The 12,595-nt window shown below is 46.4% G+C and overlaps 2 protein-coding genes across 13 annotated transcripts in view; one reads left to right on the forward strand and one right to left on the reverse strand.

Moving 5' to 3' along the window:
* LOC105495862 (leucine rich repeat containing 74A) overlaps positions 1-8,303 on the reverse strand; it is a 42,743-nt gene extending 34,440 nt beyond the window's left edge. For 4 of the 8 annotated variants that reach the window (XM_024797301.2, XM_071099811.1, XM_071099812.1 and 1 more), the window contains exons 1-3: positions 7,977-8,116; positions 6,128-6,256; positions 3,186-3,358 (exon numbers count right to left, since the gene is read on the reverse strand). In XM_024797301.2, coding sequence (XP_024653069.2) covers positions 3,186-3,358; positions 6,128-6,256; positions 7,977-8,013 — 339 coding nt within the window. In that variant the 5' untranslated portion in view covers positions 8,014-8,116. Of the gene's footprint in view, positions 1-3,185; positions 3,359-6,127; positions 6,257-7,976 lie in introns of all 8 variants that reach the window. The other 4 variants (XM_071099813.1, XM_011765742.2, XM_011765745.2 and 1 more) reach the window with 3 other exon arrangements.
* Positions 4,973-12,595, forward strand: part of LOC105495861 (angel homolog 1) — a 42,252-nt gene continuing 34,629 nt past the window's right edge. Inside the window, exons 1-2 of one of the 5 annotated variants that reach the window (XM_071099809.1) lie at positions 4,973-5,588; positions 5,921-6,140. In XM_071099809.1, coding sequence (XP_070955910.1) covers positions 6,114-6,140 — 27 coding nt within the window. In that variant the 5' untranslated portion in view covers positions 4,973-5,588; positions 5,921-6,113. Of the gene's footprint in view, positions 6,141-8,411; positions 8,625-8,828; positions 8,959-12,595 lie in introns of those variants that run through there. The other 4 variants (XM_011765729.3, XM_011765730.2, XM_011765727.2 and 1 more) reach the window with 4 other exon arrangements.

The raw sequence follows: 12,595 nt of genomic DNA on the forward strand, positions 1-12,595 counted from the left end.
GTAATGGGCCGTCAAGGGATACACGCAAGGATGAAATACTATCCCTGCTATTAGGCTGCTCCTAATCTAAGCCAGGGAAACACAAATACTTGAAAAGTTAATCAGTACAAAGAGCAAATAGAAGTTCAGTCCACCAGAATGTCACGAGGATTACTTGTCAAATGAATGATACAGAGAATGGGGGAAGAAGAAACTCCTCCCAAACAGAAACTGCCGTTACTAAGAAACAAGTGGTCCAAGTCCCAAGAGGATGTCATTATGGTCCACGTTTTTCCCCCGAAGCTCCTGAGGTAATGGTGCATTCCTAACGCTTCATTAATCAGCCTTTCCACCACTGACAAATCTCAAGACGGCTTTGTTCTTTCTCCGCCCCTTTCTTCCCATCCCCGGAAAACAGTGCAATCTCACATTTCCTGTCACTTCTTAAAGTGCATATGCTAAATGCAAATGCCGTTATATCTTTCAGAAAGAATGAGTGTGTTGGGGAAAGTGAAGAAAAATAAGACCATGTATTCTAGGAATACACCGTTCAATGCCAACTGGGGGCTAGGCACTCAAAACGAACAGCAGCACACAAGCTTATCCCTCTTATCGTACAAGGAACTTACATTCTAACAATGATTACAGTAGTCCACCCCATCCTTGGGGGAAAACATCAAGACTGCTGGTAAATGCCTGAAACCAAAGATAGTACCAAATCCTAAATATACTATGCTTTTTTCCTATACATACTTACCCATGATAAAGTTTAATTCACAAATTAGGCACAATAAGATGTGAACAATAACTAATAATAAAATAGAACAATTATTATAATATACTATCATAAAAGTAATATTGCCAGGGCACCGTGGCTCATGCCTATAATCCCAGCACTTTGGGAGGCCAAGTGGGGAGGATCACTTGAGGCCAAAATTTCAAGACCAGCCTGGTCAACATAGTGAAACCCTGTCTCTACTAAAAATACAAAAAATTAGCCAGGCGTGGTGGCGCGCACCTGTAATCCCACCTACTCAGGAGGCTGAGGCAAGAGAATCACTTGAACCTGGGAGCTAGAAGTTGCAGTGAGCTCAGATCATGACCCTGCACTCCAGCCTGGGAGACAGAGCGATACTGTCTCTCAAAAAAAAATAAAAGTGATGTGTATGTGGCATATCTCTCTCTTGTTCTCTCTCAAAATACCTTATTGTACTGTAAGAACAACTGAAACTGTAGACAGTGAAACTGTGGATAAGGGTGGACTACTGTACCTTCTAGCAACCAACAATGACAGTGTATTTCCAGGCTTTTTGGAGCTCATCATGTATTTCATAACTGAATAGATATGGACCCACAGAATTGCCTTCCTCATTCATCAGTCTCTCAGATGTCTGCATCATTGAACTTGGACTACTCAGTCTTCCTGCAGCTTGTCTTTGGCTGTCTCTACCATTCTGTAGCTTCTCCTGTCTCTCAGTCACTCATCCTCTATTGAATTTACTGACTCCTTTTCTTCTTTCAGCTCCTTTATAAATAATATTTTTAAAGAATTCTTTCTCAGTCCTGAAACTGTCCCTATAAACTTTAAAAAATTGATCAGGGAAGAAGGGAGGGGAGAAACAGAAATCAGCCCAGCTTGCAGCACACACAGCATTGGTCATGAGGTCAGCTGCTCTCTGACCCCTTCCTCAGAGTTGTTTGCTGCCTGTTGCCCTAGAATCACATAGACTCTGTCACAGGATCATAGTTCCTTTTCACTGCTCTACAGATAACATCGCAAGCATTGTGAAATGTTAAGTTTTCTATCTGAGATGCTGGTGAAACTATACTGACATCAGCTGGTCTGAAGGACCCCAAGAGAAGCTGACTCACCAAAGCATGCAGCTGCTACCTCCTAATGATTTCATCCCCCTTGTCCCAACCAATCAATGACCCTAATTTTTCAGTCCCTTGTCCTCCAAGATCCCCTTAAAAACTGTTGGCCAGGCCACGTCCAGTGGCTTATGCCTGTAATCCCAGCAGTTTAGGATGCTGAGGTGGGTGGATCGCCTGAACCCAGGAGTTTGAGACCAGCCTGGGCAACACAGCAAGCCTCCTTCTCTACTAAAAATACAAAAATTAGCTGGGTGCAGTAGTGAACACCTGTGGTCCTAGATAATCAAGAGGCTGAGGCAGGAGGATCACTTAAGCTCAGGAGGTCAAAGCTGCAGTGAGCCATGATCATGCCACTGCATTCCAGACTGGGTAATAGAGAAAACCTGTCTCAAACAAACAACTCTAGACCAGAACTCCTTAGGGAAATGGACGGAAGCGTTCCTTTCATTTCCTTGCTTGGCCACCCTGTGATCATTAAACTCTTTGTTGCAAACTCTGCTGTTTCAGTGCATTGGTCCTTATTGCACAGTGAGCATATGAACCTGGTGGTCCTGTAAGTACTCTTTATTTTTCTCTGTTAATTCTTCCCATGGATAATTTAACTATTACCAATTTTAAATGTCACCTCTAAAGACATATCTACCTCTCTGTGTTACTGAGCTGTTGTATAATGGAATTTTCTGTTTACTTTTCTAAGTGAACAAACAGTGTTGTGCTGACATGCAGTTGTTAGGTTTTCTGTTTTTCTGTGATGGGAGTCAGTTTTGTGTGTAAGTCAGTTATAATTATATAAAGTCATGCTGAACTCAAGGTCAAGTCCTTGTTTGGTTATACCAAGCTGAGAGATAACACTGTTTCTGTGGGAAAACTTGATCTATTCTACAGCACGGTATTTATGAATTATAATGTTGCACAAGGCAGACGTTGAATGGAATGGGTCAGTAGTAAACCCATTTATAGCACAGGTGAGCTTTGGAATGGAGACCCAGGTTGGCATTTTGTTGGTGCTCTTACATTGATCATTGGGCCTGGTCACTTTTCTGGCCCCAGGGGCTGGTGCCTTTGCTTCCTGAACAGTAAAGAGTATATAGACGTCTATTTTTTTCTCCCCAAAGTCTCTGCAAGGAGCATAGACTTCTAAGGCCCAGGTTGCTAGCAGCCTCCTACCAGGAGCTAAATAAATCATTTGGCAGCCAAGCAGAACCCAGGGCAGTGTGGGCATAAAGGTCCCTATTTAGGCTCCATAGGAGGGGCCCTCTGAATCTTGGGCCTACCACTCTGCCAACCCTCCACCTCCACGAGGTTTCATGAGCCCCTGCTAGCATGCTCACCACCAGGGCTATAGCAATAGCCTTGGTACCCCTGGGGCCCAGGCCGTGGTGGTTGAGGTTCACGTAGGACTCCTCCATGTTCCGAATGAAGTAGGAGACAGGCACTACACCCACCAGTTTGCAGGCCTCCAGGTACAGCTCCTTTTGTCCAGTGGTGAAAAATTTCTCATTATCTGCAGAGAAAGATGGGCTGAAGTAGGATTTCTCTTCCACCTTTGCCTTCTCTCCCCTCTAGCCCCAGGTCACATTCACTCATGCCTAGACTGTCCTCTGCCAGAGGATCTCTCCCTGTGGGTATGTGCTAAGAAGCCAGCTCCTGTCTGGGACATCAGTCCATGGTGGGAGAGGGAGACTCTAACTCCAGAAAGTCCCAGATGAATGTTTTCCTTTGGGTAGGAGATGAGGTCCATGGTTTTAGGCCAGAAGCTTTCCTAGAAGTGAGCAGTGTGCTTCACCCCACCTGCCCAGGTTGGCCACATCCAGTGACTGGTCAAGGACATAGAAGGCCCAAGCCCTCTTGCCCACCTTTGGACAACTCTGAAAGGTTAAAAGCAGATGACTTTTGATGGCTGATGGAGTCTCCATTTCACTTTTAATTTCACCACCACTATCACAAGGTTGTGAGTCATGAAAAAAGCTTCACCAAAGACTAATAGAGGCACCGACATTTAAAAAGCCCAACTAGGACAGGGTGGACCTCTCAAAATGGCAAACCAGTGAATATGGAAAGACCTCCACATCAGCGAGAAATAAGCACGCTTGCATATGAATGGTCTTTCTTCTTTCAAAAGTTTGCATGTCATTTTCCTTATAAAAAGGACTGTCATCCTTGCTTTATCGACGACAAACCTAGCCTCAAATAACACACAGTTGGTCAGTGCTAAAACCAGCTAGCAGAAGTAGGGACTGCACCTTTCCATTCTAACCCCTGGGGGCGTTTATTCCTTAGGCTTTAGGCCAGCCTGGCCCGTGGTCACTGGGCATCAGGCCTCCCTGGATTCTGGGTGCCCCACAGCTGTGTCCTCATTAGGCAAGTCCAGCCTATGGCAGGGCTTCCTGGAGCCAGCTGGCCTCTATGTCTGCATCTGTTTTTCCTTTGGATCCCAGGGCCTTTGGCCAACCCCCTCCCCGCCCAAACAATCTAAGGCTGACAATGGGAACTTTGTTGGTAAAAGGACAAGTGCTTTACAGGGAAGCTGATTTTGCAAGCACAACTACAAAGCAGACTTCTTTTTGGGATGCTTGTACAGCAGCACTTCTCAACCTCAGCACTGCAGGTATTTTGGGGTGGATAATTCTGTTCTGAGGGCTGTCCTGTACATAGTAGGGTGTTTAGTAGGATCCCTGGCATGGAACCACAAGATGCCAGTAGCAACCGCCTACCCCCTAGTTTGCCCAATGTCCCCTTGGTGCAAAATTGCTTCCAGGTGGGAACCACTGTTGTGGAGAAAAACAGCTCATGGCATGTGAGCAAACCAGGCTCGTCTCCCCCTCTTCTCTAGACTCACAGCCAGCACTGCTCCCAGCTGGCCCATTTCCCGTGCCCTCCCTGCTCATTCCCAGTGTCTCAGCAACCACAGCAGGGGCACCAGGAGCCAGGGCTGCTGAGCCCCGAGTTTCCCTTCAGGACAGAGTTTTTGGTGCCAAATTCAGCCATTAGAGGTTCCTGTTGGCCAAAGCAGGGAAGGTAACCCCCAGTTTTGTCCCTGGGACTAATTCTGCTGGGTTTGATGCTGACCCTTTCTAGCTGTGTTCCCTATTGTTATGTTTTATGGGCAGCTAGAGACAGTGTTAGCACTTGCTGCAGTCAGGGGAAGAGGTAGGGAGAATGAAATAGAAACAGGACCCTTTGGCCAAACATCCAGTGTTGTCCTTTGCTACCTTCTCCAACCAGGTGAATGAAGTTGGGTGTTGGAAGCTACGTTAGCAACAGACTTGAAGTGGACAAGAAGCCAGAAAAAGAGCAACAAGCTGCCTGGGGGACAGTGGGGAGGAGGTCTGCGTGGAAGGGTGAAGATGTATGTTGACCATGGTGGAGAGGATTATAAACTGACTTGATGCAGATGAACTTCACAGTTTAATTTGGCAGAATTGGCCTTCCTCCATCTCTGCTGCCTGTGAATCACTGCCCAGCAGCCAGCTGCAAGGCCACAGGAGAGGAAGGGTGACTGGACTAGCCTTGGCCTGGGAAGTTTGAGGCTGGCCCTGTCAGATGGAACCAGTGTCATTCTCCCCTTGCTTCACAAGTGTTCTCTTTTGATGCTTCCCTTCTTGGGGAAACTGGGAGGAGAGAGGGTGGAGGTGTTGTTTGCATTAACAGCGTCTTTGTTTCAGCTCAGCCGGTCCCCATACCCAGGCATGCTTAGATTTATCAAGAAAAGTAGGGGAAACCAGAGCTCTAAGGTGAGTATGGGAAAGTCACTGGGATGCAAGATAGGCCACAGAGACACTCCAGGGGCCTGGGATATGGAATACAGAAGGCAGGACCATCAGAGTGAGTCAAACACGGGATCAGTCAATATGCTGGGCAAACTCCCATTGTCCCTGGGCAATGCCTATGATCTCTTTAAGGCCCAGTTCTTCTTCTGTTAAAAGTGGGCAATGATGTCTACCTTCTAGGACTATTGCAAAGATTGCATAGGATGCCCATGTGGAAATATTTAGATCAGAAAACCCTGTTTGTGCATTGATTCAGTTTTTAACAAGCTGACGTGAGGGTACTGCTCCTGACGCAGGTGACAAGCGTGGGAAGCTGAAGCTGCTGTCCCCGGGCAGCCTGGAGGAGGACTCCAGGCAAAATCGAGCACAGGCCTTTCTGCCACATTTCCTCCAAAGGCCGTCCGCAGGGCAGACTCTGGAGTGAGATGACAGCTCCTGGAAACCAGATTTCTCCAGCTTCTGAGGAGAAGCTGCCCTGACCGCCCCCAAATGCCCATGCTCACCTTCAATCTCCAGGTCTGTTTCCGAATTCTCCCGGGCTGGTTTCACTTTTTCTACAGTTGGCGGGGGTTCGGCCTCACAGTAGAGCGTTTTATCGCTGCTCTGTGGTACTAGCTCAGTTTCAGTCTCATCTGGAAGAAAAAAACTCATCTCCTTGATGCCAGGAATAAAACCTGCTGGCCTCTCCAGTAAAGCCTGCCGCTACCACCCCTCTGTCTCTGCTCCCTTCCTCTGAGCCCCAGGTCCTCAAGGTGCCAAGCCCTGCCAGGGCAAGTCCGCTCTACAAACCTGCCTTCCCCATTAGCGCTGCCTCTGACTGCTGGGTCCATGGGGGCTTGTGAAACCAACTCCCTTCTGCTCCCTGGAGACTGGCTGCTCCTGCCCGCTTCCCTGTCTGAGGCCTGCCTTGAAGATCAGCTCCTTGCTCACACTTTCCCCTTCTTATGTGTTTGGGTGGGTTTTGAGGTGTGCTGGCACTCTTTCAGGTGAAAGGTTGGGTCCCGATACATAGGCTTCCTTATTGTCAGGCACAAATGGTGCCAGGGAGTATAAGGGGCAGGGCGGGCCAGGGCAGGTGGCAACTTAGGTCAAACAGAAAATAAAATGGACCAGGAGCAGTTCCAGAGAGCAAGAGAAGGAAGGGTGACTGGGTTAGCTTTGGCCTGGGAAGTTTGAGGCTGGCCCTGTCAGATGGAACCAGTGTCATTCTCCCCTTGCTTCACAAGTGTTCCTTTTGATGCTTCCCTTCTTGGGGAAACTGGGAGGAGAGAGGGTGAAGGTGTTGTTTGCATTAACAGAGTCTTTGTTTCAACTCAGCCAGTCCCGATACCCAGGCATGGGTAAGAATTTGACTTACCTTCTCTTCCTTCCAATCTAACATTGATTTGTGATCAGGAAAGGAGGGGCTTGAAAATCTCCCTTGGGTTGAAATGAATTACTATGATTAATTCATAGTGATGAATTAATCATATTACTGGGAACAGAGCTTCCCTCACACCAGTCCTCTACACTTGCTAGATGTGGTTTTACCACCTCTGGGCCATTGACCTGGGATCAGCCATAGGCTTGTGGAAGCCACACATAAAATCCAGAGCTCAATTCTCAGGCATCAGCAGGACTCAGTAGTTTCAAGAAGCCACACTATGCCTCTGAATGACGTGTCAGAATTTAGCCAACCCACTCATTGGGTAGGCTGAGCATTTGTGGCAGGGGTCGCAAGTTTTGACTACCCAGATTCTAGGATGGTGGGGTTCCTAATGAGTCCATGTTCTTTCTTAATCCTTGTCCATAGACCCAGGTTCCAACATTTATCTCCCAGCCTGTCTGGGATACACAGTGCAGGTAGCAGTAGCCTGGTAGTTAGAAGACAGACAGCAGCTTGGCTGCCAAACTGCTGAGTGTCTTAGAAAAGTGATGAATTTCTAAGTCTTAATTTCCTTGTCAAACAATTTAGAATTCCATACAACCAGTAGGATGCTGGTAAATATTTAACAATTGATTCTCCAGGAAAAAAAAAAAACACCAAAAATATCCTGATTTATAGTGTTAGCCAATTCATGTGGTGTAAATATTCCCAATGTGGCTGATTTCAAACTATAAATATGGTATCAACCAGCCCACACAATACAAATTAAAGCTGGCTGGAGCCAGTATGACATAATTCTAGCATAGCACTGTAGCCAACTCTTCCTGTTTGCCAAGCCCTGAACCCAAGTCAGTATAACACATCATCCCACTTCTAGAGGGTCCCAGGTGAGGAAAGAAGTGGGCTTCAGGGTCCTGTGATCACTAGGTGTTGTACTGAGGCAGCGGGGATGGGCCTGAGTGGTGAGAGATGGGATGCCCTTTCACCTTCTGTCTCAGGCTGAAGAGGCTTGTCATTGTCCATGGTGCCAGGACCCTCTTGAGGGCAGCTGCCAACTTCTTGCCACCTCTTGACTGCTTCCCTAAGAAGCACACCTGTCCATTCGCCTCTGTCTCAAACTTTGTGAACTTCTCTCATGAGGGGGCATCCCAGGGGAGCCTGCAGTTATCCTTCCCTCCCAGCAAGCCCTGGGAAGAGTGGGCTTTGATGGAAATTGGATGTGCATGAATTTGACCCCAACTCTGTCTGGGAGAGGTAGCTACTTCTCCAGCTCATCCGGGAGAGTGGGACTGCTCTATTGCTGGGACCCCTGTCAAAAGGATGCCCACCCCCCTGTGACTTTGTGACTCAGGAGCCACTTTCATTTCATCTTCAACATTCCGTGACCTCATGCAGTCATTGTGATTCACATGGTGGACCTGGCAACAGCAGGCCTCCCGCCTTCTGGCAGGCACCTGTTCTCATATGTCCACTGGGGCCAAGCCCAGGCTTGGTTGTGAGTGCTCAGGTGCTGTGCGGGGGGCCTCTCAGTGGTGTTGTATTTCCCTCTGAGTCAGGACCCAACCCAAGCCCCTTAATTAGGGGACTGTGAAGAGCCGCCATCATGTTCTTCTCGCAAGAGAGCTGTGCTTCAGGTAGGAAGTATTTCAGTGGTGGGTGAAGTTGGTTTCCTTCTGCCCAGCTCTTCTTCCTTTTTTCTTTTTCCCATGGGAGAGCATCTCAACCTCGGAGCTGAAGATCAAAAGCAAAGCACAATGAACATATGTCCTATCACTATAGTTTGTTGCAGCCAAAGCATTGTTAAATCCAAACTACGGGGCTGCCTACGTTGAGACTGTTCAACCAGCATTCCCACACTCGGCCATTCTCACGTGTGTTGGAGTTGAAGTCCAGTTGCAGTTTGGTGTCAGGAGAATCTGGAGGCGCATTTGTTCTTTCTTGATAAGTTTTCAGGACATCAATGGTCAGGTCAGTGACTGGAGGGCTTGAGGATGTGAAAATTCCTTTTTCTTTCCTTTTTTTTTTTTTTTTTTTTTTTTTTGTTGCTACTCAGAATGCGGAAGATCTAGAAATTTGTGCAAGGAAAACATGATTAGAACCGTGGATCAAAATAAATATGTATGCCTGAGATGTTACTTATTCCTTCGAGCATTCACGCTGAGAAATACTTATTGAGTCTCTATTATGCACAGGCGCTAAAATAGGCACGACTATGGGGAAGGGATGCAGACATGATGAAGACAGGACCCTTTTAAGGCATGTGCAATGCATGATAGAAATTGACAAGGCTACACTAGGGTGAGGGTCCTGGGCAAATACTTTTGGCAGAGTTCTTGCTCATATAAACAATTTGAGTCACCCTAAGTCAGCATGTCAGCACCATTCTGGTGGCCCAATCTCATGTGGTCCTTCTAAAGAAATACCAAACAGGCCAGGGGGATGATCAGTTCCTAGGATGATCAGGTAGACATAAGTCCACCAGTGATCCTCAGGGCATCTGGCTGACCCACACTATTGCAGAGGATAAGGAAGCATTAACTGGGAGAAAGAGGGATCAGAGGGCATGTGTGTCCTGGTCTAGGGTTCTCGGTGCTCTACTTGGAGGGCACCATCTCGTCTCAGGTACTGAAGGGTGAGTGAGAAAATCTAGAGGTAGGTGCTCCAACTAAGTCACTGGACAGAGGCGCCATCAGCCTGGGTCTAACAGCAGCAGGGAAACTGAGAAGGGTCTTTGGGGAAATGTGCTGGGAGTTCAGGGAGGGTGAGGCTTCTTCACATTGGGGAGCTTTCTTGGGCTCTGGACAAGTAGAGTCTGGGGAAAAGGCATTTCCAGGAGGTCAGGATGAAGGAAGGCAGCAGATCTCCAGGTAGGAGTGCAGGCTGTGAAGAGGAGTAGCGGAACGGGAGGCCACCAGGGCCAGAGCAGCTTCAGGGAGAGATCCGAATGCAATTAAAAGGCAATAGGGAGACATTGAAGAGTTTTGAACAGGAGAGTGACATCATCAGAGATTTTCTTTAGAATGGTGGACAGCAATATTCTTTGCATAATAGTTATTTCTGGAAAAAATAAAAACATTTAAGGACCATAATTTTAAAAAATGTGTATCTTTTAAAAACCCTGAAATGTAATACCTGTAACTTCTTTTTATAACTTATTATTTTTCAAAATTTCTGTGATTATTGTTATTTTTTCTCAAAATTTCTGTATTATTAAAGGGGTTTCTTTTTTTTTTAGATGGTATCTTGCTCTGTCGCCCAGGCTGGAATGCAGTGGAGCGATCTCAGCTCACTGCAACCTCCACCCCCTGGTTCAAGTGATTCTCCTGCCTCAGCCTCCCCAGTAGCTGGGACTACAGGCATGAGCCACCACATCCAGTTAATTTTGTATTTTTAGTAGAGATGGGAGTTTCACCATGTTGGCCAGGCTGGTCTCAAACTCCTGACCACAAATGATCCACCCACCTCGGCCACCCAAAATGTTGGGATTATAGGCGTGAGCCACTGCGCCGACCAAGGGTATCTTTTTTTTTTTTTTTTTTGAGATGGAGTCATGCTCTGTCTATTGCCCGTGCTGGAGTGCAGTGGCACGATCTCGGCTCACTGCAACCTCCGCCTCCTGGGTTCAAGCAATTCTCCTGCCTCAGCCTCCCAAGTAGCTGGATTTATAGGTGCGCACCACCATGCCTGGCTAATTTTTCATATTTTTAGTAGAGACAGGGTTTCACCATATTGGCCAGGCTGGTCTCAAACTCTTAACCTCAAGTGATCCACCAGCCTCGATCTTCCAAAGTGCTAGGATTACAGGCATGAGCCACCATGCCCAGCCACACTAAAAAAAAAAAATTTTTTTTTTGAGACGGACTTTTGCTTTGTTGCCCATGCAGGAGTGCAATGGCATCATCTTGGCTCACTGCAACCTCTGCCTCCCGGGTTCAAATGATTCTCCTGCCTCAGCCTCCTGAGTAGCTGGGATTACAGGCATGTGCCACCATATCCGGCTAATTTTGTATTTTTAGCAGAGTTGGGGTTTCTCCATGTTGGTCAGGCTGGTCTTGAATTCCCGACCTCAGGTGATATGCCCGCCTCGGCCTCCCAAAATGCTGGGGTTATAGGTGTGAGCCACCATGCCCGGCTCCAGTCACATTTTTTAAATTAATCTTTTTATTTTGAAATAATTTTAGATAACAGAATTACAAACATAACAGAGAGGTCCCATTTATTCTTCACTCAGCTTCACTTTATGTTAACATCTATATAACCATAAAAAATGATCAAAACTAAGTTAATATCAGTACAATGCTATTAATTAAACTATAGACTATATTTGTATTTTACTAGTTTTCTCATTAATGTCCTCTTTTGGTGCCAGGACGCCATATTACATTCGTTATTGTGGCTCTGTTGATCTCCTCCAAACTGTGACATTTCCTTAGTCTTTCTTTTGTCTTTCATGACCTTGACACTTTCAAGGAGTACTGGTCAGATATTTAGAATGTCCCCAGTTTTGGTCTGGCTGATGTTTTTGTCATGGTTATTGGGAAGGGTGCCACATAGTTGATGTACCCTTCTTGGTGTGTGTCAGCAGTACATGATGTCAAGATGTATTATATTGATCACTTGGTCAAGGAGGTATCTGCCAGCTTTTGCTACAGTAAAGTTGCTATTTTTCCTTTTATACAGAATACAGACTTAGATACTTTAAGACTCTGCAAATGTCCTCTTTCTGCTCAAATTTTTGCCCACTAATATTAGCATCTATCAATGGATCATGCCTCAATAATAACTATGGTGTTCTCCTGGTGATTTTCTGTATTCGCAATCCTTCTACATTTATCGACTGGAGTTTTTCTACAGGAGTTGCCCCTCTCTACCACTTGTTTATTCAGTTGTTTGTATCTATAGGGACTCAGGTTTATTTTATTCCTTGGGTTACAATACAATACTATCATTTATTTTACTGTTCAATTTCCAACTTTGGCCATTGGGAGTTCATTCAGGTGGGTTCCTGTGCCCTCCTTTTTTTGAGCACTTCCTTACTCCTCCTCCTTTTTTTGACATCCTCCTCCCCCTTTTTTTTTAGCACTTCCTTACTCTCTGGAGTCACAGAAATTACTTTTCTGGGCAAGCGCAGTGGTGCATGCCTGTAATCCCAGCACTTTGGGAGGTTGAGGCGGGAGGATCACCTGAAGTCAGGAGTTCGAGACCAGCCTGGCCAACATGGTGAAACCCTATCTTAGCTAGGTGTGGTGGCATGCGCCTGTAGTCCCAGCTACTCAGGAGGCTGAGACACAAGAATCACTTGAACCCGGGAGGCGAAGGTTGTAATGAGCAGAGATCTCTCCACTGCACTCCAGCCTGGGCGAGAGTGAGACTCTGTCTCAAAAACAAAAAAAACCAAAAACCAGAAGAAATTATTTTTCCAAGGAGAATTGTATTTGGAAACCTAGATCTGGGAGGTTGTGCACTCATCACTATGTGGGTATCACTACTTCTGGACTTTTTGGTGAACAGAGCTAGGAAATATATGTGTGTGTATGTAAACTAACCAACCCATAACACACATTTATATTTATTTCCATACCAGTCCATCTATATATGTACACTG

This window comes from Macaca nemestrina, chromosome 7 (assembly GCF_043159975.1).
Source record: "Macaca nemestrina isolate mMacNem1 chromosome 7, mMacNem.hap1, whole genome shotgun sequence".
Classification (NCBI taxonomy): Eukaryota; Metazoa; Chordata; class Mammalia; order Primates; family Cercopithecidae; genus Macaca; species Macaca nemestrina.